The following is a 25,582-nucleotide window of genomic DNA, read 5'->3' as shown; positions in this document are numbered from 1 at the left end:
AGGGGAGTGCGAGCCAACTCCAGTCTGATCCTTCTTTGGAAACATCCTCAATGTAAAAATATCCCCTTTTCCAGGGATGTGGTGGACTCCATGGTGCAGCATTTTAAAGTGACAATATTTGGGGACCGTAGACCAGTTTATGATGGGAAAAGAAGCCTCTATACAGCCAATCCACTTCCTGTGGCCACTACTGGGGTAAGAGAACTGGGAAAACGTTGCACTGGTGGCAGCTTCGTGGGAAGGAAAAAGAGTTCAGAAAAACTGGAAGTGTCTTACAGTAGCTGTGCTGAACAGAGTCCTTGTGATGTATTTCCTGCAAGTTCCAGTGTGTGTAAATGTGAAGGTAATAGTTTAGAGGTAACAGAACCTCCCCTAGGATTTAGTAGCCACTTTGTACAGCAAAATCTGTTAAACACTTGGTTTTGCAGACTGTAAAACATGCTCTTAGGATGAATTAAAAAATCAAACCATGTTTTTTTTCTGGAATGAAGAGTTTCTGATTTGAGGTGACAACAAGTTACATGATTCTCTTCTGTTTGGTCAGGGCCCAGTTCTCTTCACTCTGTGCATCTTATAATGTATTTTATCAAATGTGCTGTGTCCTCCATATCTGAGTCTGAGTCTCTGGCCCAGTTATGGGGAGGAGTGGAAACTCAAGGCTACCAGAGTCCAGGTTAAACAGCTGGTTTTCATTTCTCTCTTCCCTGCCCTGCCCAGGTGGATTTGGATGTGACACTACCAGGAGAAGGTGGAAAAGACCGTCCCTTCAAAGTGTCAATAAAGTTTGTTTCTCGGGTGAGCTGGCACTTGCTGCATGAAGTTTTGACAGGAAGAACCTTGCCTGAGCCTCTGGAACTAGACAAACCTATCAGCACTAACCCTGTTCATGCTGTCGATGTGGTGCTACGACACCTCCCCTCCATGAAGTAGGTTCACTGTCTTCCTGCAGTCTGTCTTTACCTGAAGTATCCCCACTGGGACACCTTCATCCCTGTTTCTTCACAGGTGAAAAGGAGAGCTGCTCATTCCCCTTGTGCAGCACAGCTGGTGAGCTGGCTGGGGAGATTGGAGCCAATTGTGTGCCAGTGTGTTTCTGTGGGCAGAGCAGGTGATGTGTGTTTGAAGAGATGAGGGAACAGGAGGCATTGATAATAGGCCTTAATTGCCATGCTGAGAGGTTCCATGAGCTGGAGCTCTGCTGTCCTGGTTCTGCTCAGCTTGAGCCAAGTGTCTGCACTTGATGGCAGTGGCTGTGGAAAGGCAGGAGGAGTCTCTTCAATCCACTGACACCCATCACCAGTGTGAGTTTCTCAGGGCTGAAATACGTGGCTGGGACTAGATGCACATCCTAACAGTCTCTAAATTTCTGGGTTTTGAGGTAAAAATAACAAATAAGAGAAGTTAATTTTGCTTGATTTGGTCAGTGAGAGTTACTTTTGAAGTTGGCTGGCTTTAGGTACCAGGATGGCTTTGCTCTGGGGGGTTTCACTGCCTGTAACTGGCTCTTAAAAAAAGGGGCTTGTGGTTTTATGGAAGCCAGTGTTCCTCAGCTTCCCTGGAGCTGAAGGAAACATTTAGATGTTAACCTCTGTACTAATGCCTGTGATTACAAAACTGAGGAGGTGGGGAGGTTCAGGAGCAGCTGTTTCCTACCAGAGAGAGAAGCAGTAGTTCCTCTAGTTCTTTTTTTCCCCCACAGCTTTTGCTTCTGTTGGTGCATCCTGTATTAAAAAGTTCCTTAGTGAAACAGGCAAAATGGTGTTGGAGGGTCAGGGCAGTATAGACAGGGCTGTTGTACAGACTCTGCTGTGATGGTAAGGGTAAGTTCATTTAGTTTTTGATTTGTTGTAAAAACTGAAAGTGGTTGTGCATTCCTAAAAATAGTAAATGTTTTGTCTGAATTTGAAAGCACTGTGATGGGAACAGGAGCATTCAGGGTATTTTGTTTAAACTTGCTTCTTGGCGCAGATTCCTGGTGCACAAAATTCCAAAAAATAACAGTGCTGTGTGTTATAATCTTGATTGCATAAATTTTATGTTTGGAAGGCAAGAGCAAAAACGTGTGGCCACCTGTTTCACCAGGTACACCCCTGTGGGCCGCTCCTTCTTCTCAGCTCCAGAAGGCTATGACCACCCCCTGGGAGGGGGCAGGGAGGTCTGGTTTGGATTCCATCAGTCAGTCCGACCTGCCATGTGGAAGATGATGCTCAACATCGATGGTAAGTTGAGATTCAGGGCAGAGATTCTGGCCAGACCTATATGGCAAAGGCTGCCCAGAAATCCTGGTCTTTTTTTTCTCTGGATTTGTCATCATGTCGGTGTTTGAGCCGAAATTTAACTGCCCTATAAAAACCAATATTCCTGTGTAGGAAGGAATTGCACATGGCTTGTTTTCCTGCTGAATTTCTGTATTGGTCCATCCCCAGTGACAGGGGCAGGTTGTCTCTGTGCAGCTGTACACAGAGAGCAGCACTCAGTATTTCCAAGAAAACTCTGTAAAACATATCCCAAACACTTCTGTGAATAGGGCTGATTGGGTTGGGCTTTCTTATGCAAAAGCAGATCTGCTCTGCACCACTGTATTGAGTCCCAGATGAATGGATCTGAGAGCAACTGGTGCCTGTGTGAGACTCTGAGCACTTGAATCTGTTTAGTTGTTAAACCCCCATTGAAAAGTGCCAGTGGTGGAGGTGCAGGTGCTGCCTGAATTTTCCTCTGATTCACATTCAGTTCTCACTGTCTGAAATGCTCTATAAACCCAAGGTAAATAGTCTGTCTTGCTCCAGGTTAGACAGTCAGGTTGTGTTTCGCATCTGTCTTGGAGCAGAATAAAATATCAGATACTGAGCTTTCACACTGAAAATTTGCAAGTCTGCGTGTTCTGGGTTACCTAAATTGTGGGTGATACTCACGTGGCTTCAGATGGGTTTGCTCTTGTAAAATTGCCTTTCTAGCATCAGCTGTGGTTTGAAAAACAAATGTCAAAATCTTACCTGTCTCAGAAATAACCAGTGCTGGTCTCTCTCTGTGCAAGGTACTGAGAGAGCTGCAGTTCAGGCAGGAGAAGAGCATGAATTTATACCAGTTGATGATGTACTGTGCTGTGAAGCAAGTTTTTCTTACCAGCAGTAGCAAGTGAAGTAGCAACTCTTGGAGTAGAAATCTTTCAGTCCTTCCTGTGAGTGGGAAACCCGAGCCCTTTGTGAGCAGCAGCTCACGGAGCCGTCGCTCTGGGTCGTGGTCTCAGGCTGTAAAACTGCCTCCAAATCCCATCACTGGAGATGTTTTTGGTTGTTTCATTTGTACAGGGTTCTCTGTGAAAGTGTTGCTGTGGGAGACAACCCACAGGCTGCCAGGGAGGGGAGTGTGAGGCTTTGGGGTCACTCAGTAACTGAGGTGGCTGGTGCGTCACGGGGAGCTGGCAGCCGGCTCGAGTGACACACGTCTGAGGAATGTTGGGTTGTGTGAGCACAGATGTGGCAGGTTTGGTACATGAGATCTGGAAAACTGATAAATGCTTGTTGAGTATGTCTTTTCTGTTGTTGCCAATTGAAGTTTTCAGTGTGTGGAGCGGGATGGGACTGAGCTCTATCTGGTGCCACCTCACTCTTCCCTACTAGAGGTGTTGTTCCAGTTTCTTGTAACTTTGTCAAGTAGATGATTTATGATCTTCCATGGAATGAATTAACTGTCCTGCTTAAAACCAGCGTGCTGTCAAAGTGATGGTGTCATTAGCACGTGGGGAGGGTCAGAGATTGGAGTGGATCAAGGATTGCACTCCCCACTACACCAACACAATTTGTGTGCAGTCAAAGTAGTGCTCGTGTCTCTACCAAATACTGGTTCAGTAATTGAGTAGATTGTATAACTGACAAAATTATTTTGCATGTTGAATAATGTTAGCTTTTAATATAAAAAAGTGCAGTAGAGAGATATTAATCCTGTGTCTGCAGCTCTATACAGAGGTGAAGGAGAATGTCTCTCTGGGGCGTTGCAGCTCTCTAGAAATAAATGTTCCCTGGGGAAAAACCCTTCAAACCTCTGAAATGCAAAGCAGTAGCAGGATGACTGTGCTGGAGACTGATGTGTCACCATGGGCCCTCCACTGGCATTTGGATGCTTCACTGTGGCAGGGTTTGCTGACCTGTTTTTAAACAAGCATTTTTCTTGAGGTTTGCATGGAATTCTAAGAAACCTTCATTTCTGTGCTGCTTCACAACACTCTGACTGGGTTGGGTTTTTTTTACACTTAATATTTTGCTCTTTGTAGTTTCTGCCACTGCCTTCTACAAAGCACAACCCGTAATTCAGTTCATGTGTGAAGTCCTTGACATTCATAATATTGATGAACAACCAAGACCTCTGACTGATTCTCATCGGGTAAAATTCACCAAAGAGATAAAGGGTGAGTAGAAATGGATCTGTTTGGTCCCAGGTAACACAATCAAAGTAATCCTAAGGGATTTGTTTTAACTGGAAACCTGGCTAGCATGCATCAGAAGGGCCTGGAGCTGCCAAGGGAATTGCAGTATCCATGTTTGTAGTTCTAATCCGGAATGGAACAATGCGGCTCTGCGGAAACGAAAGCTGAAAAACATTCCCAGTGGCTTAGAGGGAAAGAGAGAGCATGTTGTTCATTGCCTGGGCAGAGGTAGGTGGCTGGTGCCAACCCCTCCTGAGCCAGGGTCCCTGAGGCCACCTGGCATTGTGTGTGGGCTCTTGCTGTTCCAATCCTGTGGCAAAGTGAACGTTGATGTCGAGGCTAACGCTGATTCTTTGAAAGAATGCTGTTGCAGTGGCTTCTAATAACTGATGGCCTTGTGGAAAAACAAGTACCACTTGCAGCTGAAGGCCAAATTCCATTCCAAAGGAATTGCATAAGCTGCTGGTTTGAGTGGTTTCACTCCATATATGCTACTTGGGCCTGCATTTTCCGTATCCTTCATTCCAGTGTAACTTGCAGAGAGAGAAGCCTTGAAGGAGCTCAGCTCTTAAACACTTGATGCAAGATTAGACTCTACTGAAATACTGGGCAGCTAAAAAGTAAATTTGAACTGTAGTCATAAAGGGATGTGTTCATAGCATAGTCATTAGTGAAAAAAACCTTAAAGGAATTGTTTTGTAGTAGTCCTAACATGCCTCCTTTTACATTTATCTGTCTTTGTCCTGGAGGATGGGTAACTGGAGAGCGAGGAGCTGCCTCTGCTTGATCTCAGGTGCCTCAGAAACTCTGTTACCATAGTCAGAAAATACTGAAATACTACCTTTGCTGTGAAACTTGTCTTTGCTGCTGTAGGATCTGGGAAATCCATCCAGGCTGTGACCACATAGAGCAAAACAAACCCTGCATTAGAGCACTGGCTGTGTGTGAGCACCACTGTGGGAGGGCAGTGCCTTGGTAGTGTCACAGCAGAGAAATGGCAGAGCAGAGATGGGTTCCAGATATGTGTTCACAGCCCTTTTCTGTGGTCACAGTGCCCTGTGGTTTCTTTTCTTTGTTTTCTCTTAATGCTCTGTCAGGGCAGTGGTGGTTTATTTTTGACTGTACCATCCTCTGAGTAATACTGATGTTATTGATGCAATTAGTGTTGTCAGGGAGCAAAGAAGTACAGTTGGTGCTTCTTTGGGCTGTCTCTGTCCCCAGTAAACCAAGCACAGTCTGCTGTCTGGTACATGGGGACCTGATTTTGGAGCTGCCACTGTCATGATGATCATGGGTAGAGATAAGTCAGGAGAGGCTCTGCTCTGGAGGCTGAGTGCTTTGAGATGAGATGCTCAAAATCTAAAGTTAAACCTGGACAGTGGAATTAAAGAAAGTTACAGGCTGAATGTGGCCATAAAACTGAGGGGGGGGGAAGACAATAAAGTAGAAATATGGGTTTGCCCTCTTAATTTCAATTACATTGGAACTGGTAGTTTGAAGAGGGTGGACAAGACTGGGAATGAGAACAAGAGGATATGGTGAAAACAGGCCTCTGAGTTCAGTCAGTGCCTGTTAAATGAAAGTGCTACAGGAAATTCAGAAGACACTGAACGTTAAGTGTTATACATCATAATTTGTTTTTGAGGGTAGTAATCAGGATTAGTCAGAATTCAAATTATAATGAAAGCAAAAATGTTTAGAGAATAATAATTCCTTATGTTTGTGCTATTTGATGCTGACCCCAAAGCTGTTGTGTTCTGTCATTTGAAACCTTGTGTCTCCTGTGCACATTTTTGGGTAGTTATGACACCAGGTTTTGATGCTCTCCTGCAGGTCTGAAGGTAGAAGTGACTCACTGTGGGACGATGAGAAGGAAGTACCGTGTCTGCAACGTCACGAGGCGACCTGCGAGTCATCAAACGTAAGAGGCTTTTTGTCAGAGCCTGGAGTGTGTCAGAGCTTCACACTGAGTGTGCAACAGGACCTGATGTTTCATTAATTTTGGAGATGATGGTATTTGGCAACTAAGACTTTACTAAAATGTCTGTCTTTTCAGCTTTCCTTTGCAGCTGGAAAATGGCCAGACTGTGGAGAGGACAGTAGCACAGTATTTCAGAGAGAAATACAACCTCCAGCTGAAATACCCTCACCTTCCTTGTCTGCAAGTGGGACAAGAACAAAAACACACCTACCTGCCTTTAGAAGTAAGGGCCTTACTCTGATAAATCAGAAGGGTTTGGGGTAGGTTCTGTCAGTTTGCAAAAAGTTAAGAATCAGTGCTCTTTGCAGCATGAGCTTGTTTGCAGATGTACATGTTCATTACTTTAATTTCACTAGAGACTGTCTGTATCTTAAGGTGCTTTAAGGTTTAGAGCTACAAGAAAGTCTGAGCATGCAGTTGCTTAGACACGCTGGGGTTGTGGTTTATGGTGACAGCATGGTGTTGTGTGTGTGGTGTGTTGGGGTTTGAGTGCTCCTGTTGTGGATTAATGCCTCTGGCTCTCCCCCTGCAGGTGTGTAACATCGTGGCTGGCCAGAGGTGCATCAAGAAGCTCACAGACAATCAGACCTCGACCATGATAAAAGCCACAGCCAGGTCTGCCCCAGACAGGCAGGAGGAAATCAGCAGATTGGTGAGTCCCTGAGCCTGGCTGGGGGTGACACTGGGCTAGATTCCATCAGTGCAAAACTTCTTATACACCAACCTAGGCTTTTCATTCCTTCTTGTCCTTTAACTTAACAGATTGTAACTACTTTCTTAATAGGACTTATTTACAGTAGCCTTCAACAATAGCTTGAGTCTGTAGTACTGGCTCTTGCATTATCACCTCTACAGTTAATTCCAAGTTGGTGTTTTATTTACTGTGAGGAAACAAAATGCTTTTGAATAGGCAAACTACAAGTGAGCACTTCAGTAACAAGTGGGAACAAAAAAACATGTCATCCAAGATAACTCATGGTAGTAATTGTTTTTACTGGGGATTGTGTTGAGCAGTTAAATCCGAGCCTTTTCCAGCGAAATTGTTGTAGAACACTTCTGCAGTGTTCCTGTTAGTCTGTTGTTTGTTATATGAGTTATAATCAGACACTTCTGTAACCTCTTCTTCTAGGTGAGAAGTGCAAACTATGATGCAGATCCATTTGTGCAAGAGTTCCAGTTCAAGGTGCGGGATGAGATGGCCCATGTGACGGGGCGTGTGCTCCCAGCCCCGATGCTGCAGTACGGGGGACGGGTGAGGCTTTGGCTTTTCCTTTGCTTTCCATTCTGAGGAGGGATTTCCTGTGCACCTTGACTAAACAGGGATAAGAGTTTGAATGATAAATTGTTTTTTTGTTATCCTGAAACTGCAGGTAGCACAGGCAGCTTCTTTTGCAGCCACCTGAGTGTCTGTTGCTTTTGTTTCCCCAGAATCGAACTGTGGCAACCCCAAGCCATGGAGTGTGGGACATGAGAGGGAAGCAGTTCCACACTGGTGTGGAGATCAAGATGTGGGCTATAGCTTGCTTTGCAACACAGAGACAATGCAGAGAAGAAATATTGAAGTAAGGCATGTCGTGGTTCAGGCTTTGGACTGTTCTCTTAATGAAGTGAAACACGAGTACAGGATTTCTAATGAGCATTTACCTGGGTTAATCATCTGAGGTGTTACAGAGAGAATCCAGGCTGATTTGCTTCCTTGCTGGAAGCTATAGTCAAAACACTGTGCCTGGGAGCCTTGTGGGGTGTTGGTCCTGTCCCTTCTGGTATCTTGAATGAAATACTTAAGGTGTCTAAATGTTTTGGGGTTTTCCCCCTCGTTCTGGCCTGTGGTGTTTCACAGCTGCACAGCCTCCACATAGTGAATGTTTTCTTAAAAAGCTATTTGGAATTGTTGTCACTTGACTACCACAGTTCTTTGGTCCCCTTCTGCTTTGGTTGCTGTGTGCTGTTGCTACTGCAAAAACCCAAAACTGTGCTGCTCTTCAGGGGTTTCACAGACCAGCTGCGCAAGATCTCCAAGGACGCCGGGATGCCCATCCAGGGCCAGCCCTGCTTCTGCAAGTACGCCCAGGGTGCAGACAGTGTGGAGCCCATGTTCCGACACCTCAAGAACACCTATTCGGGCCTTCAGCTCATCATTGTCATCCTGCCAGGGAAGACACCTGTGTATGGTAAGGGCACAGCTCTGTCTCTGCCGGGTTGGTCAGGTATCGTTGGGAGAAATTATTTAGGACCGTTCTTTAGGCATTAGAAACCAGTGTTTTGTGTCTGAAGATAAACTGGAAGCAGGTCTGAGCACGCAGGTAAGTCGAAAGTTACTGCAGAGTATGTGCACTGAAATTATTGTGACTTAATCTAAGGTCAAAATGCAGCAGTAACCTCAGATGGACTCAGGTTGTCTCCTCCTGTTTGCTTCCCAGCGGAGGTGAAGCGCGTGGGAGATACGTTGTTGGGAATGGCCACACAGTGTGTTCAGGTCAAGAACGTCATCAAAACATCTCCACAGACCCTCTCAAATCTGTGCCTGAAGATCAATGTTAAACTAGGAGGAATCAACAACATCCTTGTACCTCATCAACGGTAAGACTCTGGAGACTGACTTGGGCTTTTTTTTAACAGGTGTGGTTACTTTTGCTACTTAGCACCCAAAATTTAAATATGGCCAAGTTTTAAGTTGAAACATTCTTCTGGTAATAGTACATAATATTTGAGGTAGAATTCAGTTCCTTCCAGCACAGGTTCTGAGTGGTTGTTGGCCTGTGAGTTCGGTTTTAAGCCAAGTTTGATGAGTATCAAAGGTGAAATGTGAAGCAGTGGTTGTGTGGGAGAGTATTTTAAAGGCCCTGGGAGACCATCCTGCTCTAAGTCCTGTAAGCCAGAGTAGTGTGTGTGCCACTGCTCCCAGCTGCAGGGCTGATGCTGTACCACAGTGGGGCTTGGGTGATCTCCAGGCACTGCTTTGATCACCTGCAGCATGGCAGGCTCTGGAAGCAGCTGGATGTGCCACTGAGGTGTAACTCTGTGGCTGTTCCCCACCAGAATCCCCCCTGGAACAGCTGCATGGCTGTTCCTCACCAGAATCCTGCCCCAGTTCTGGCAGTGTGTTCCCAGTGTGTGTTGGACTCTGTGCTGGGGCAGGTTCCAGGTTCACCTCCTGTGCAGAGCCCCCCTTGCTGAGCCTTGGCCCCGGTACCTGACAGGGCTGAGGCAGAAACAGCGACGACCTTGTGGCAGCTGCTCAGCTACGAGTGTGACTTAGCACTTTTTTCTTTTTGAAGACCTTCTGTGTTCCAGCAGCCAGTGATCTTTTTGGGAGCTGATGTCACTCACCCTCCAGCTGGAGATGGAAAGAAGCCCTCCATCGCTGCTGTGAGTTTTGTTACATTAACGTGTTTTTTCATCTTAGGTAAATGTTAGAATACAAAATACAACTCATGGACTGTGTCTGTGTCAAATACCTGTCATAGCTTATGCCAGTTCTTTGCACACATTCCCAATGATACTAAAAGTCATGTCTTTAAAAGGAAAAAACAATGTTTGATACTTCTGTCTGGTTTCTTAGCTCTTTAATTTTTAAATTGAGGTAAGATAGCATTGCTAAATAATATATTTCTGGAAAAATGTTCTCAACTTGGCGATGTTAGCTAATAATGTCCTTGTCTTTTTAAAGGAAAAAAATGTAACTAAAGGCCTGGTTTGGCAGAAATATTTTTGATGCTTCTTACCTTTTGTGTTAGTACAGTCCAGGAGATGAAGGTGATGGTTGGAGGCTTGGTCAGTCCTCTTCTGTTTTGTCCCCTTGGTATTTTAGATGTCATTGATTGCAGTTATGGAAACTGTGTCCGTGTTTTAAAGTGACTGAGGGAAACTGAGGTGTTTGGCCATGTAAAAAGTGAGAAAACTTCACAGGAAAAAGTCTGTCTGGATTATAAGAACGTGCATTAATGAGGTGTGGGACAGAGGGGAAGGCAAATTCTGTAGATGCATTTCAGGGTGCTTGGGGACAATTTTTGTTACCTCTTCTCAAAGGTGTTAAACCTGTACCTACTCCAGATTACTCTTGCTTCACATAAGCATCTTTTACTTGAAAATTGCTGCTCTTGGGTTTTTTGCTGTTGATTTCTTTGGGTGGATTGGATGTTGAAGCCTTGGCTGCCGTGCTGTGCCCACAGGTTGTAGGCAGCATGGATGCCCACCCCAGCCGGTACTGTGCCACGGTGAGGGTCCAGCGGCCCCGGCAGGAGATCATCCAGGACCTGGCCTCCATGGTCAGGGAGCTGCTCATCCAGTTCTACAAGTCAACACGGTTCAAGCCCACCCGTATCATCTTCTACAGGGACGGGGTCTCTGAGGGACAGTTCCGACAGGTGGGTTCAGCTGGGGGTTTCTTGGAGGGGTTTGTTGCTCCACAGTAACTCCAGGTCTCACTTTTGTGCTGTTTGAGTTGCTTACCACCAAGAGAGCAGAAAGTAATTGAGACTTTGAGGTCGAGAATTTCTTAATCACGTTGGGTAAGAAGAGTTGCTGCTTCTTTCCTGTCTGGGAAGGGGAAGTCCTAGAACTTGGGAAACCACGTATTTCTAGGTGCTTCCTAAGATTACTAAAGCAAAGTTGCACTTGGTGTTGTTAACTACAGCCCCTTTATTAGGTGTTGTGTGTAGAATGCAAAGGAAGGAAAACCTGAACTCTTCTGTTCTTGTAGGTTTTGTATTATGAGCTGCTGGCCATTAGAGAAGCCTGCATCAGTCTGGAGAAGGATTACCAGCCTGGGATCACCTACATCGTGGTGCAGAAGCGACACCACACGCGGTTGTTCTGTGCTGACAGAACAGAAAGGGTGAGCACTGCCCTCTCCTAGGAGCCTTGTGGGAAAGCTTCATGTCAAGCTCTTATGCTGCTGGAGGAAATATAGTGTGGGCTTCTCTGTCCATCTGGTTGTCTGTGCACTTAGGGAAGTGTTGGACTGATAAAATGTGGCCCCAAATGGAAAAATCACTGACCTAAGTAGGTTCAAAGACCCCACACATCCCCACTGGAGCTGACGTTCCTGTGAGTAACCAGGACCAGTCCCCAGCAATTGGAACAGCAGAGAGTACAAAATGGTGGAGCCTTTTTTCTGAGTCAGTCGATCCAAGCTGAAGCTGACAATTGGAAATACAAATGTCTGTGCAGCTCTTGAGGCTGAGCTGGAAAGCTCTGAAGTGCTGTAGGTGCAGTGCTGAGGTGCTGGAGAGCCATCCAGTGTCCTTGTCAAACCTCCCAGGCTGCTCTAGTGGCACATTCCTGAGGCACTTCTTGCACCAAACCCTTGCCAGTGGTGAATAGAAACTTGTGTTTTCCATTAGGGTTGAGCTGTAAGAACAGCTGAGGCCGCACTTAACAAACCTTTTCCCCAGGTCGGACGGAGTGGCAATATTCCAGCGGGGACAACTGTAGATACAGACATTACACACCCCTACGAGTTCGATTTTTACCTCTGTAGCCATGCTGGAATACAGGTACAGTTGCTTCTTTGTAAGTAAATGTGAATTTAGAACGTGTTGTTTTTCTCCGTTTTGCGACCCCTGTTTGCAAACAGTTATTTGGGAGGGAAATGTCATTTTATCTCAGTTTTATATGATATCACATTATTTTGGGACTAAGTGTTATTTGCTTAAGAGGTGGTGGTATCTTCTGCACCTTTAAACTTGCACTGATGGTAAGTGATGCTTTTTAAAGTTTATTTTAAAGGGGTCACTTTTTTTTTGTACCTTTTTTATTTCTGAAAATAAAACTTGCTACTTGTATCAGGATATTGCTTAAAATGGAAAAAAATTAACTCCTTAATTTTTATCATGTAAGTGTGACAACATTATAATGAGTTTTGTTTAGGTTGGATGGGCATGATTTCTTTTCCAGTTTTGAGTCATTGCTATGTTTTTTTGTCTGTCCCTAGGTCTGGGCAAGCTGGTTTTTTGGCCCTTTGGAAAAAAGAATTGTATCAATATAAGTTGAAGCAGAAATTGCCAGATGTAGTTTCAGCTCATTTTAATTTATATTTTAATACAGGAAGCCACAAAAGGGCCGCAAGTAAATTTATGCTTTCAATACATTTTTTGAAAAGAGACTTGTTGCCTGGCTAAAGCACAACTATTGACCTAATTCAGGTGCAGTGTAAGATTTAACTGTAGTTTCTAGTGTTCATACTTGAAATTAGGATGCTCAGGAATTGCAAAGAAGTAAAAGCAGCAGTTATTTCTCTGGGAAATGTGTCTTGGTGAGAAACAGTTTAACTGAAGGTGGGTAAGAAGTGGTGTAATCATGGTTTGGTCGTGTTGGGAGCAGGTGTAGATCATTGAAGGTAATGTAGAAGGCAGGTGGGGTTTTATCCAAGCAAGAATAATTACAGCAGTATAATCAGGTAAATGTTACTTACTCATCTTTAAGTGCTTTTAGGGCTGACATGAGACTGAATGTTCTTCAGCTGCTGTTCCGTGGGAGTTCAGACAGGACAGTCTGACCCCTTCTGAACTTGGTGTGACTTGTTTGTCTGGAACCAGGTGAGTGAATGGATGTTCCCCTCTGACAGGGAACCAGCCGGCCCTCCCACTACCACGTGCTGTGGGATGACAACTGTTTCACAGCGGATGAGCTGCAGCTCCTCACGTACCAGCTGTGCCACACCTACGTGCGCTGCACCCGCTCCGTGTCCATCCCAGCCCCGGCCTACTACGCTCACCTGGTGGCATTCCGGGCCAGGTACCACCTCGTGGACAAGGAACACGACAGGTAAGTGACTGTGTGCTCAGGTGTGTGTCCCCACTGACCTCTGTTCCACTGTCAGGCCTAAAGCCACCTGACTGCAGTTAAAAAAAAATAACCACCTGGGTTTGCGTTTAGTTTTTGAGATCATCACTGCTGACAGCTGCTGCTCTGCATCAGGCCAGGGTGGGTTGGTGGATTCTGTGGAATAACACTCAGATTGAAAGAATCAAGTGTAGTTCACTGAAGTGTTTTGTTATGACTTTGACGTGGTCTGAGGGAATCAAGCAACGCATTTAGTAATTTGCTTTAGGATCGGAGTTGCCATGAATGAACCAAATGTTAAATGCTTCCACTTATCTAACTCCGTACGTCAGAAATATTTTATAACCTTCAAGCCATCAATATATTTATAACAGGCTTATTTTTAGATGAACAAGCTGAGCAGCCACGGTGGAGGGATTTGTGAAAAGCCTCGAGGTTGCTGGGTGAATAGAAGAGTTGATTGTCCTCAGTATTCAGTTCTCTTCCTGGTGCTGTGTTGCTCTGCTGAACGTTGGTGAAGGGTCTGGAGAGTGATATGAGGAGGGGCTGAGGGAGCTGGGGGGGCTCAGCCTGGAGAAAAGGAGGCTCAGGGGGGACCTTCTGGCTCTGCAACCCCCTGACAGGAGGGGGGAGCTGGGGGGGGTCAGGCTCTGCTCCCAGGGAACAAGGGACAGGAGGAGAGGGAACGGCCTCCAGCTGTGCCAGGGGAGGCTCAGGTTGGACATCAGGAGGAATTTCTGCATGGAAAGGGCTGTCAGGTGTTGGAAGGGGCTGCCCAGGGAGGTTTGGAGTGCCCACCCCTGGAGGTGCCCAGGGAAGGCCTGGCCGTGGCACTGAGTGCTCTGGGCTGGGGGCCAAGGTGGGCATCAGGCACAGTTGGACTCTGATCTTGGAGGTCTTTTCCATCCTCAGTGATCCTGCGATTCTGTCGGGAGAGATGCAAAAGCAGCTTTTTGATCCAAATTAATACAATTTACAGCCCTGCCTGTCTCTCCCTCGTTCCCTGCAGTGCTGAAGGGAGCCACGTGTCAGGACAGAGCAACGGGCGAGACCCCCAGGCCCTGGCGAAGGCTGTACAGATTCACCAAGACACCTTACGCACGATGTACTTCGCTTAAGTCAACGACCCGGGAGACACTCACCGAGAGGAGAACTTGAGAACTTAAGCCACATACAATGTATGTTTCCAGGGGGTTGGTTTAGGGGCTGTGCCTCCCATCGTGCTGGAGCTGACGCTGTGCAGGGGGCGAGAGGCTCACCCTTAAATTGACACGAGGAAGATTGTTTACTTCATCCAGGAACACAGCACTATTATGCAATATGAAACCAGCCAACTGCTTTTTTGGGGCGGGCTCCTGTGGGAAGCGCCGCCGTCATTTTTGTTTTGTTTTTTTTTAATTATTATTTCTCGTAGTTTAACCCTCTTCTGCCTTTACCTCAAGTTGCTCGGCAGCACAACTATTGTTGCAAAAAAAAAAAAAAAAGAAATAGTAATAATAAACTAAAATCTGTCGTGGAATTTAAAAACAAAAAGCAAACCACCTTTTAGGAACAATCACAGTGATTGTTTGGAGGGAGGGAAGTGTGCAAAAAAAAGAAAATAATTAAGTTTTTACCCCCCGTGCGCTGAGGAATCTTTCTCCCAGTATTGCCATCGAGCATTCGAATGTGAACATATCCGAGTGCATTGGAATGTGCAGCACTAGCTAGGAAACAGAGAGGGGGGAAGAAGTTTTGCACACTAATCCAATAATTTGAACCTAATTTAGCCAACGGCTGCCTTTGTGTCTTTTCTCACAGCTTTGGAGCTCTCAGCTCCAAGAGTTCCCTTTCAAAAGCAATCCAAGAAGCTCGTGGTTCATGTGCAGGCAGTAGTGACCCAACTCTTCTTGCTCCCTGGGGAATTTACTAAAGCTGCTGTTTCACCTAGTCCGAAAGTTTCAATTTTTCCTATCTGGCAAGTCCAATCTGTTGAAGCTTCACGTGAGATCCAACGTCCCAGGTTTGCTGGGGTGACGTACAGTAACCACCAGAACTGAAACTTTAGAGCTAAGGTCTTTTTGGAAAAAAAAAAAGAAACCTGCTAGTTTACTTGCTGCCTCTCACACCTTAATGTGATTCATATGTATGTGTGTTTGAAGTTTAGCTTCCTTTTGTTTCTTTTATATTTATTAGAGTAATAATAATGCTTTAATTTAATTATTACAGAACATGTGGTCAACATCAACTTTTATTTTTTAGAAGTGTAACCATGTTTATTTTTAAAAAAAAAGAAACTGACAACTTGTTTTGCTATCTTTTAGTGCAATAAGCGTTCTAAAGAAAAACTGTGTCCATTGAGCTGTACTGAAGCAGTGTCTGTACCACGGACCGTGGGAGAATGGACACCTCCAGGATTTTAAAAGGACAAAGTAAAAGCCTTAATTTTGAAAGGAAAGTTTTATAGTCAGAAGGAATCTTGAATTTTCCTTTTTTAAATCAAAAAAAAAAAAAAATTACAAAAATGCTTCTAGACTTCTGCAAGCTTTACTTGTCGCTGCAGTCTTTTGATTTAACAAAGGAATTGGCCTTATTTTTGGCTTTGAAATGTGGAGCATATTTGAATTAAATGGAAAGGGTTTTGTATTAAGATCTCAGTTTTTACATGCTTAGTTAAACCTATTTGACATCAGTAAAATGTCTGGAATTAATAAAAGTTTTTAGGCTTTTTTCCTCTTTGATAATGACTTTCCTTTTAAAATTAAGTTATTGGTAACTTCATTTCACTTTGCAAATAAAGAGGGCTGGGATAGTTCTAACATGTTAAATCGCTGAAATGTGAATCAAACCGATGAGACTCTTTCATTCCACTTTAAAACCAATGTTTAAGATGTCAGAGACAAGCGTTTATTCAACGAGGGGACTGGGGAGTTTTGCACTTTGTAAACTCGTGAACTGCATTTTTGACTGTTTTTATTTGCACTGGTTCATAGTATATTTACTGCAGATGTTTGTATGGGCATTGCTGTGATCCCAGCCCTCCTGACCTCCACCTGCTCTCACATGAAAACCAGTGGGTTGGTCTAAGTAGCTTCTCTCCTCTTTTCTCACCAAATCCACTGTTTGCCAATATACTGTATTTTGAGCCTAAAATCTGAGCCCGTTTTGCTTCACCAGGCATGAACCTCCCTTTTTTCTGCCAGAAAACCAAGTACTGTATTTTGTGCATTTGTATATTGTATGGAAATGTCCGTAGTGCTGCTCACAACTGTCCACAAGAGCTTTACTAACAGTTAGTGTAGATACTTATTTTATCTCCCAAAATCAAGGAAAATAATGGAAACAGACTGACCTGGCAAAGTTAAAATTGCACTGAAAACAGTCGTGAGGGTGGGCAGGGCTGGGGGTGCTCGGAGAGGAGGGGGGGGTGGTTGGGGGGTTCAGCAGATCCCAGGGGATCAGGAACCCCTGGAGCCAGGGCTGTTCCCTCTCAGCACCTTCAGAGAAACCTGGTGCAGGGAGGTGGGTGGGACAGAGTCCTTTGAGCAAGGTGGTTTCTCAGTAAGTCTCTCAGATGTTTTTCCCAGTCTGTGACCTGACAGTTTTCTCCTAAAGCTTCCACCGGTGCCGTTTGTAACAGGTCCAGCTTAGGCTTTTTACAGAAATTTGTTTTAAAATAATTATTTTTTTTTTTTTAAATTCTCTGTTTTACAAGGAGTTCTTGTGGAGTTCTGGCATCTAGGTGAAAACTCCTTTTTACAAAGCCTTTTGACTCTCCTTTCAAAGCTGCTGGATGCTTCTCATCCCACCCACGCTCGGCAACTCGGATTCGAGAAGCTTTTTTGCTCGCTGCTTTCACCAAAAACTAAAGAACCTTCATTGGCAAAGTGACTTCAGTTGTCAAGGTAACGCTGTACCTGGTTTTCATGTGAAGAGTATTTGGAAGTTTTAATCTCTCTTCTTGGTTTTGCAAATATCTACGTCAAGTGCCGATACTTCTTTGTATTACGATATCAAGTTACTGACGTTGTGAGGGCCACACATTAATGATGCTGTAGCTGCTATATTTATTTAAATGGAGATGGACAATTACTGCACTAAGGAATGAGGAGAAAAGCAAGGAATCAAGGTTAGTTAGATATCTTGGTTTTTTTTTTCAAAAGAGAAATAATGGTGTGAAATATCAAGTGTAACAAAGGGTGCTGTCATTTTAACTGAGATTAAATAGCCAGATATTCTTCTTTTGTTTAAAAACATATATATTTTGATGTTTGCAGTTTGGGGGTGGGGGGTCGGGATAAATGGTACCTCATCTGTGGTGGCAGTTTCCAGTATATTTTCAGAGTATATGGATTTCTTTTATTTTTGTACCTGCTCTCCTTTAAAAAGAAAAAAAAAAATTCTCAGATTTTATGTGCCGTTTGAGGAAATCTTGAGTGGCACAGCAGATCCCCCCTCTCCTGGTGGGAGCTGGCTGTGGATAGTCCAGAGAGGGACGTGGGCACAGGCTGATTCTTCTTGCTTTGCAGACACCGGGTTTATGCCTGTCGGGAAAAGCAGTTCCCGGCTCCTCAGACACCGAGACCTCACTTGTACTTAACAAGTGCCACTAAGTGCTCCCGTGGTGGGAGCAGCCCCAGGGCTGGGCCAGGAGTGGCTGTAGGGTATTGCTGGAATGGTGCTGGCCATGGGGATGGACCCTGGGGTGCCATCAGTGCCCCTCCTCACCTGGAGCCAGCTGTGCCCAATCCTGCCATCTGGCCACTGGTAGATCCACAGTTGGAGGGAACCCTGGAATGTTTTGTGGTCGAGGCATTAAACTTGTGACATCTGCAGACAGACCGAGTGACTCCCTAAGTCGCCTTTTCTCCTTGGTAGGGATTTCAGCCGTGGTCATTTGCCTCAGGATCGCTGTGTCACTGTTCAATGTGTCATCTGGTTACACGTGTCCAAAAGTTATTTTTATAGGGTTCATTCCAGCATCCTTCTGGAAGTTTGTTTGGCCACAGAAATGGGTTTTCAGGAGTTAAATGGGTTTCTGGAAGCTGTCAGTCAAATTATTTCAAGATGCTCTTGGTCCTCAATGATTTTCACTTATTCATGTATGAATTCTTGTCCTAAAAAATGCTCAACGTGAAATACCAGACAGTCATCTGCTGTACAAATTCCAGCTACAAATACTGGTGTTCTACTAGTCTTAAAGTTCACTCTGGTGAAATTCCAAGCTCAAGCTTGAGGCCTTTTGTTTTTCTACACTTTCTTCATATCTTGTCCTGTTCTGATATTTTCCCTGTTTTTTGAACTGAGGGTTTAGAACCTTTCTCGAAGCACTTTTATAACCAAGAAATCACAAGCTCAGATTATTTATGTCAGACCTGTAAATTCAGTTTTCAGAGGAGGTTGTTTCTAAATGGCCATCGTGGTCTCTGGTCAGGCCAGGCTGATGCCCTGTCCCTTTCAGTGCCGTGGGGTTTTGTGGCTGCTACTGGCAGGTTGGTTGGATCTGTTGAAAAAATCAAAGGGAAAGATTCCTGTCTTTTTCTACCCAAAGATGGTACTTTAGGTTGATGCTGGGTGTCAGAATATCATTTTTATTTTGGCACATGTTGAAATCCAACTTCACTTAGCCAATTCACTCCTGGTTTTTATACAATATCATGGTTAGAGCTTGAGCTCGTTGATGCTTTCTGCTGGTAGAAGATTTTGTACTTTCTGTAGTTGAGGTATGAGCGAGATGGATACAGGATCCTACATTTTACCTCCCAAGCAGAGTCTTAAGAATCCTGATCTGTGTGACACTAAAACCCAAACTGTTGTCCCTGACTAGGCAAAGGTGCATGTGGAGGGGAAGGAATTGTAAGCGAGAGGTTTGTGAGGGGAAAATATCAAAGCATGGGTTTGGCAGAAATGAGGGTGCTGGGGAGGCTCCATCCATCTCTGCACCCCACATGCCCTGGCCTTTCAGATCCTGTCTGAGGTACCCCCTCACCTGCCACGGGTCGTTACTGTAGGGTTCTTTTCAAACAAAGCAGTTCCACTGTTTAAAACTTGGAATGACCTTTATTTTTTTTTTAAGCAAGACAGTCCTCAGAAAGTGCCTTTTTAGAAGATGGTGCTGTAGATTTTTATTTTCCAGTTGTACGTGGCTGCAAATTTAAGATAAATTATTGAAAAATGCCAAGTGTTTGATAGTATCTTTTAGGTACTTTCAAGCATCAGCTTCTCTGAGTCAGGACCAAGAATAACCAGGAAGGTGTTTTCCTTTGGAGGGAGAGGCATTGAGGAGCGATCACCAAATTCAGCTGGTAGGCTGGGCTTGGGCTGGGTTTGGTCAATGTGATTTGCCTCTTCATATTGAGGGGGTGTGGGGTTCAGGGTGTGGGAGAAGCTCTAGGGATGTGGTTAGTGTCCAAAGGAATCCATAGCTACTGGAGGATGTCATCTCTTAGGGGTAGAGACATCCCAAAGATCAAGACAAACCGAAAGATGTCTTAGGAGGATGTCTTAAGGATGGCTTAGGAGATGGTGGGTCCTCACATGGCTTGTGTGTGTGCAGGAGGAATGTCATGGATCACTGGGTCCTTCTGATTCCCAGCTGGGTGCTCTGGATGGGAGTGGGTTGGGGGTGGGTGGTGCCATGGAGGGGGTGGGTTCCTGGTGAGTTTGGTGAGCGTTCCTCCAGTCAGGAAAAGCTGTAGACTAGACTATTAAACACTGCACCTCAGTAACCTTGTAATGCTGCATAAAGTAATAATAATAGCAAAGTTGTGCTTTGATGACACTGTAATGTGCTTGCACATGCCTGCAAAAAACACACACTTCCCTTTCCTTTGGTCTGAGTAGCAGTTATGGGACTTTTCTTTTATGATGAGCCTCGTCCTTTCTTGTGATATTTCTGTATATTTATTGGTGGTCTGTGTGCAGCTCATAGGTCTGTGTGTCTGCTCTGTGTGTTGCTTTTAACACTTTATTTTTAGGCGGGAGAAGTTTCTGAATGTTTTGGTTTTCTTCTCCAAATTCAGCTTAACCAGTCGTGTTTGAGAGGAGCCAATAAACCCACTCACCATAGACAGAGGCTTCATTGGTACCTTGTTTCTTTACAACTAAAATGATTTTGTGCATTTTATTACTGTTTATAACGTTGGGCATTTAAGATGTGGAATAACTTGACATCAGTCAGGGTAGGTTTGAATATCAGGAGCTTAAGCGCAGAACTCGCTGAGTGATTCCAAGTGGTATCTTTGCAGGAACGTGCACATGTCCAGACTTTTTCTGGGAGCAAGCAGAGCTTCTGGACATCCTCAATGAAATACATAGGGCCCAGAGTGCCAGCGTGGGGCAGTGCCCCTGCTGAGTGCTCACACCTCCTTGGGAGGGGACGCTGCCCGAGGACCGTGCGGTGCAGCCCCTGCTCCGCTCCCCAGACACAAGTTGACTCTTTTTGCTCTGTAATTTCTTCTGATTCAACTTCGAGACGTGAGTCTCTTGTAGTTTGTTACCAACTTTCTTGTCTTATTACAGTGCCCAATGCCACTGTGTTGGTATTTAAGCTTGCCATGATGTTCAATTGTTTTATATTCCCAATTTCTTAGTGTTACTAGAGTAGGGTTTAGAAAGCATTTTTCAGTCTAAGTTCTGAGCCAAAACTGTGTCTCCTGTCCTTTTTAGTAGTAGCTGTTTTTATCTTTTAGACTAAAAAGGGCCAAAAATCTTGCACCATCAGCTTGTTTGCAGCAATATTCTCCATCTCCTCCCTCACCTGTGAACTGGTTTGTTTCTCTCTACATTTAGCTAATACTGGAGCTGTTGAGATTTAGAAGAAAGTTGCTGCCTTTTCTTTCTATCAAAAGAAATGACAGAAGAACCTGACAAAGCAGGTTTCTGTTGGACATAAATCTCTTGCCTTGGTGTCAATGAGCTGCTGCACACGAGGTTTAATTCCAGCAGAAATGTTTCTGTTTCAGTCATTTGAGGGTGTATGATGATGTAAAGTATCCAAATTAAATAGGAGCTAATAAACCACTGAAAAGAGACACTACTAAAATACTTCAAATTAAAAAAAAAACAACCAAACAGCAAATCAAAACACCCCAAGGAGCAGCTGTGGTGGACAGGGAGGGCCTTGTCAGGGAGATGGAGAACCTGTGGGACATTGAGATCCTGCAGCTGCTGGGGCAGCTCTGCAAGAGGAAGAAAAGTGTTGGAAAGAGGCAGCAAGAACAGACTCAAAGTAACAGAGCCCAGTAGAAGTTATCAAACTGCTTTAAAAATCATCAGGTGGGAGAATCTAAATGGAATGTTGAAACTGATAAAGAGGCAGCAGAGCCTTCTTTGCTTCCTGTAGTAAAGAAAAGCAAAACTTGACAGCTGATGTTTTCTTTCAGTACCTTTCAGTACTTGAAGGGCCCTTTGATAACAATGAGGATGAACTTTTAGCAGGGCCTGTTGCCATAGGACAAGGGGTGATGGTTTTAAACTGAAGGAGGGTCAATTCTGATTATATCTAAGATGCTTTTTATCATGAGGGTGGGGAAGCCCTGGCACAGGTTGCCCAGAGAAGCTGTGGCTGCCCCATCCCTGGAAGTGTCCAAGGCCAGGTTGGACGGGGCTTGGAGCAACCTGGGCTAGTGGAAGGTGTCCCTGGGTTGGAACTGGATGACATTTGAAAGGTCCTTTCCAACCCAAACTATTTTCTGATTCTGTGATCACATGAGGAGAAAAGCATTTTCCTGTGTATTTTAACGGTGCCTGTTCTCCTCCAGGACTGTGCTGTGAGCAGGTGGCAGTGCCTGGAATAGCTGCACCCTGAAATCAAACTGTGGTTTATCCAGACCTTGGAACTCCTTTACTTGGATCAAACCGGGTGCAGGTTCCAGTAGGTTGGTGCCACCTGAACCAACAGACCCGAGGGGCTTCTGAGCAATATCTGACCCCTCCAGCCAACACAGAAGCCCTGACAGATTCCTGGTTGCCCTGAGGTGTGTCTGGCTCCCGGGAACAGCAGCAGGCAGGTGTAGAGGTAATTTTGCTGCAGCACTACAGTTGCTCTGCTCCTCCTCAGCTCTTGCCTACCTCCCCTTTCCCTGACCAGGCTCACTCTCCCTCCCCTGCCTGTGTGGAATTAGCCATGTTGAGATGCTGTAGCTGTGTGGAACACAGGCCAGCTCTGGATCTGAGGGTGGGGCTGTGATGGTGACAAGAGCCTGTAGAAATGAAGGCCTGGGTAGGAGGTGGGTGGGTGTTGGGTGAGCTGTGATCAGCTCGAGCCCTTCAGGGACATTGATGGGGACGTCAGCCATGAGCTTGGTGGTCCTGAACTGTTTGTGCTGGACTTGAACTCACTGAGAGCAAGCATGTGCCTTTTTCTGACCAGGAACAGAGCTGGAAAAACCTGTGTTTGCATCGGTAGGATGGTTAGTGTTTTTCTGGAACTGTTTTTAAAGCTAGAAGTCCTTGGTCAGAATGGAGTTGGTTTTGTGTTTGAATTATTTAATCAAAGCGAGCCCTGAATTATTTGTGAATTAGAACTACCCAGAGAGGAGAAGCTTTTAAAATAAGTGGTTTCTGAAGAACAATGTCATCAAATAAACCTACTTCCTGGTAGACTTGCAATTTTTTTAAGATAAAATTTAACCTTGATGTGTTTATCCAATGAGAATCATTAATTCTGCCTTTCTTTGAATGTTGCCTGTCCAGTGATGTCCTCACTCTTTACTGTGCTCCTGCAGCTTTCCATACACTCCATTGCTTCTCCCCTCTCAGGGATGTGAGGAATATTGTCCAGTGAATGTCGGGGAGCAGTGCAGAGCTCTGATTCAGTGGGAATGTGGAGGTGAGGGTTAAACATCACAGATAATTCCTCAAGAAGCAGTTTGCCAACAGCAGGGAACAGAATCATGTGGTCGCTTGGGAGAGACAAAGTGGTGTGAGGGGAGGAACAATCCCTCGTCCTCTGACACCAGGTACCTGTTTTAGACAGTGTGCTGTGCAGAATGAGACACCTGTGTCCTTAGATGCCAGTTTGGGCTTAAAGCTGCTAAAAAAAGTGGATTTTCAGACCAAAATGGAAGAGTTTTTCCATCAGGTTCTATTTGATGCAGTTTTGAGTTTTGGGGAGTTGTCCAGCCAGGAGCTCCAGTACCAGCTGGCTCTGGAGCGAGTTCCCTCTCTGACCTGGGGGAAGCGACTGCCTCGTTTTTCACCTAGAAAATGTTGGTGATGGTTCGTGTCGCCTTATGAGAGTGAGTTACTGGGTGTTCTGGGGTTGAACTGTGTCGTGGCAATGGTAACTGCTTGATACAAACCTGTGCACCTCCTGCACGTTTGCATCTGCAGTGAATCTGGTTCTGTTTGGAGCCTGTGCTCTTCCCTCCCATCACAGCTCTGCCCGAGGCCGAAGGCACTCGGGGTCGATCCCGTGATGTTTGACAGGTTGCTTTCTTTTCAGATAATCCATTTCTTGTAAAACAGACAGAAGGCAAGTTTATTTAAATGGAGGGGCTTTTTTCATTGCTGAGAAGTATACAGGTCTTTCAAACACATCTGGCAGTTGAAAAATTAACACTGTAACACTATCTAGCAACACAAATACACAGACTGTGTTGAGTTTAGGGCTATGCTGGCCCATAAATCATAGGTCCACAACCCATTTACATACAGGTGTGCAAAAATTAGCTTTTAAAATAGTTACTAATAAAGTTTCCTTATGCTTACACTTGCAAATCTCTTGAATATCTTCAAAACTAGTTTCTTTGATAGAAAAATCCGTGTCTTGCTGGTTAGTGTCCGCTCAGACCCAATAGCAAAGTGATGCCCACTGGAGCAGTGGAGAATTTAAAGGACTTTTGGGAGTTTTGGAACCCAATGGAGTGCCAGCAAAGTGGAAACTTGAGTAGTGCTCTTCAGGTAGTGAGGAGAATTGAACACCCACAAAACTCGGTGAGAGGAAGCAACTTTGCAGCGAAGGATGGCTTCTCCTGGGTACTCAGTTTTGTACATCACTCCCCTCCTGTGGCTGTAGTGTTTAGCTTTCTTTGACTTGACTTCTGTTTTGCAGCGAAATCTTCTGATTTTTGCAGTTTTCAGTGTTGAATCTCACCTTGAGACAACTTCATGTTGTTTTCCTGTAGAAAAAAACCTGCTTCTAGCTCGTTGCGTTCGGTGTCTGTTTGCAGGCAGGTGTGAAAAGGGAGCTGCAGCACAGCAGTGGAGCTGGCAGAGCGAGTTTTGGGTTGGAAATGTTGGGTTTACAGGCACTGGCGTGCGGATCAGCATTCCATGGATGCGGTGACGCTTTGGGCTCACAGGGTACAGACCCTCCTGTCTGTTGTTCTTGTCCCTTCCCTTGGTGGGAGCAGTTCAGCTCCCCCAGGTAACCTCGTGGTGGATAAATGGTGCTTGTTGGGGAAAAACTGGGCTGTTTGCCTGGCTGGAGGTGTCTGATCATGGACAAGAACGTTGTCCTTTAAAGCTTTCACAGAAATCAGTAGCATTTGGTATGAGCCAATCTAGAAAGGATCTTCAGAAGAAGGTGGCTCAGGTGGCATCGTGTGTGCCATACACATCGTTGGCCAGTGAGCTGGGTTAGCTTTGGAAACTGCTGGAAGAAATGTAGCGCGTAGAAATCTTGCGTATTTAAGATCATGTGTTTAAATTGTTAAAAAAAAAAAAAAGGAAAGAAAAAAAGAAATCATGCTGTTTGGGATTCCTTTTCCCAATAAAATTCTAATAAACCAGCCCAGGGGATCCATCCCCTCCCATGTGTCTGCTCTCTCTCATATGCTGGTAACTGCTCCCCTGTTCTGGTGTCCCGTTGCTTCGGCAGGAGCGTGAATGTGTTCCCACCGTGAAGGTCCTGGGGGCTTTCGAAGCAAAAGGGAATTATTTTCAGGAGTAAAGCAGAGCTGTGACTTGAGACGTTGCACAAATAGATTGTAGATGGGTGGCAAACAAACTGGTAAAAGCCTTTATTTTTACTTAACCATCTTGACCATGTGTGCCTCTTTGTACCGCGGGCGTGGGCTGCAGCCGTGCGGGGTGGGAGGGAACGTGTTGGTGTTTGAGATGTACTTGCTAAGCAGAAACCGTGTCCTCTGCCCCTTCTCCCTTTCCGGAAAAATTGTTCTTGCCAAAATTTTCTACCTGTTGCAAGAGTTGCTTTCTTTCCAGCACAGTAAAATGTCGACTTCTTTCACTGTTCCTTCCCTCTCGTAGGCATCTGTAACCTCTGTACGACTGTGTATAGGACACAGCAGTCATCGATCTCTGCTGGCTATAGATACCATCAACTTGAGTGTATTGTAAACGAACCGTATTCATTTGAAAAATAAATTTTTTTTGAAATGCATCTGTGATACTTTATTTTTATTTCTACTTGCATCGTTTTAATTTATTCCCAGAGCCAGGATCGGATG

General features: G+C 44.9%; 1 protein-coding gene across 2 annotated transcripts in view; it reads left to right on the top strand.

The window, feature by feature from the left end:
- The window catches only part of AGO3 (argonaute RISC catalytic component 3), a 33,258-nt gene extending 7,743 nt beyond the window's left edge, over positions 1 to 25,515 (top strand). The window contains exons 3-20 of one of the 2 annotated variants that reach the window (XR_010425029.1): positions 75 to 195; positions 718 to 926; positions 2,083 to 2,219; positions 4,271 to 4,405; positions 6,257 to 6,344; positions 6,480 to 6,627; positions 6,937 to 7,056; positions 7,534 to 7,656; positions 7,833 to 7,966; positions 8,391 to 8,575; positions 8,825 to 8,984; positions 9,683 to 9,773; positions 10,577 to 10,771; positions 11,107 to 11,241; positions 11,801 to 11,902; positions 12,973 to 13,172; positions 14,200 to 14,368; positions 14,991 to 25,515. Coding sequence is in view for 1 of the 2 variants with exons in the window: in XM_064634887.1 (XP_064490957.1) it covers positions 75 to 195; positions 718 to 926; positions 2,083 to 2,219; positions 4,271 to 4,405; positions 6,257 to 6,344; positions 6,480 to 6,627; positions 6,937 to 7,056; positions 7,534 to 7,656; positions 7,833 to 7,966; positions 8,391 to 8,575; positions 8,825 to 8,984; positions 9,683 to 9,773; positions 10,577 to 10,771; positions 11,107 to 11,241; positions 11,801 to 11,902; positions 12,973 to 13,172; positions 14,200 to 14,308 (2,392 nt within the window). In the remaining variant the exon portion in view is untranslated. Of the gene's footprint in view, positions 1 to 74; positions 196 to 717; positions 927 to 2,082; positions 2,220 to 4,270; positions 4,406 to 6,256; positions 6,345 to 6,479; positions 6,628 to 6,936; positions 7,057 to 7,533; positions 7,657 to 7,832; positions 7,967 to 8,390; positions 8,576 to 8,824; positions 8,985 to 9,682; positions 9,774 to 10,576; positions 10,772 to 11,106; positions 11,242 to 11,800; positions 11,903 to 12,972; positions 13,173 to 14,199 lie in introns of both variants that reach the window. The other variant, XM_064634887.1, reaches the window with a different exon arrangement.
- Positions 25,516 to 25,582: the final 67 nt, after the last annotated feature.

Source organism: Pseudopipra pipra, chromosome 24, assembly GCF_036250125.1.
Source record: "Pseudopipra pipra isolate bDixPip1 chromosome 24, bDixPip1.hap1, whole genome shotgun sequence".
Classification (NCBI taxonomy): domain Eukaryota; kingdom Metazoa; phylum Chordata; class Aves; order Passeriformes; family Pipridae; genus Pseudopipra; species Pseudopipra pipra.
This window is presented reverse-complemented; position numbering and strand designations above follow the sequence as displayed.